Genomic DNA, 836 nt, shown 5'->3' with positions numbered 1-836 from the left:
CTCGCGCGCGCCCGATCCCCCGGCGTCGGTGAGGACGGCGGCGAGGACGCGGCGGACGGAGTCCATGGTGACTACGCGCGCGCGCGAGTGCGGGACGGGCGACGGGCGACGAAGCCGCGCGAAGAAACCGCGCGCGTCCCGGAGACGACCGCGTCGACGCGCGCGTGCGTGATGGGTGCGCGCGATGCATTACACGTACAGCGCGCGGTGACGACGCGGACGCCGCGCGCGCGCGCGTCACGCGGCGTCGTTCCGTCGTCTCGTCACGAGCCGTCGCCCGTCTCCCAACACGCGCTCAAGAAGCGCACCATCTCCGCCAGAGGAATCGGTCGCGGAAACGTCGACGCGGGGACGGCGCCGAGTAAAGAATCGTACGACGCCGACCTCGGAATCGTCCGCCCGCCGTCGCGCGCGCGCTGGCGCGTTCGACCTCGATTCACCCACATCTCTCGTCGCTTGAGCCACAGACGCAGCGCCTCGTTCGACGCCACGCCGTTTCGCACGTTCGCCCTGTACGTCGCTCGATCGAGCCCAAAATCCGGGTCTCTCCCCGAGCTCTCATCCGTCGACGTCGACGCGGGCGATGCCGAGCGATCCGTCGCGCGCCGCCCGCCGCCGCCGCCGCCGCCGCCGCCCGCGCCCGCGTTCCCCCCGCGCGGCGTCCTCGCTCGCGCGCGTCCGGCCGCGCCCCGACGGTCCATCGGCGCGCGCGTCGTCCACCGGGCGTCGACCCGACGCCCTGGGCGCCCGCGCGTGGGCGACGACGACGCGATGCGCGGTCACCGCGGTCGCGTCGATGGCTTCACCGGCCCGAAGCCTCGGTCGACGCGCGCGCG

General features: G+C 74.6%; 1 protein-coding gene across 1 annotated transcript; it reads right to left on the bottom strand.

The window, feature by feature from the left end:
- Window positions 1-263: 263 nt before the first annotated feature.
- Window positions 264-701, bottom strand: OT_ostta15g00290 (Domain of unknown function DUF4050; the record flags this gene model as incomplete). The annotated part of the gene is made up of 1 exon (XM_022985628.1): window positions 264-701. The coding sequence occupies one exon, from the start codon at window positions 699-701 to the stop codon at window positions 264-266; it is 438 nt and encodes a 145-aa protein (XP_022838111.1).
- Between the last annotated feature and the right edge of the window lie 135 nt (window positions 702-836).

This window comes from Ostreococcus tauri (assembly GCF_000214015.3).
Source record: "Ostreococcus tauri WGS project CAID00000000 data, contig chromosome 15, whole genome shotgun sequence".
NCBI classification, from domain to species: Eukaryota; Viridiplantae; Chlorophyta; class Mamiellophyceae; order Mamiellales; family Bathycoccaceae; genus Ostreococcus; species Ostreococcus tauri.
The sequence above is the reverse complement of the archived record's forward strand: the minus strand, read 5'-3'. Positions and strand labels throughout refer to the sequence as shown.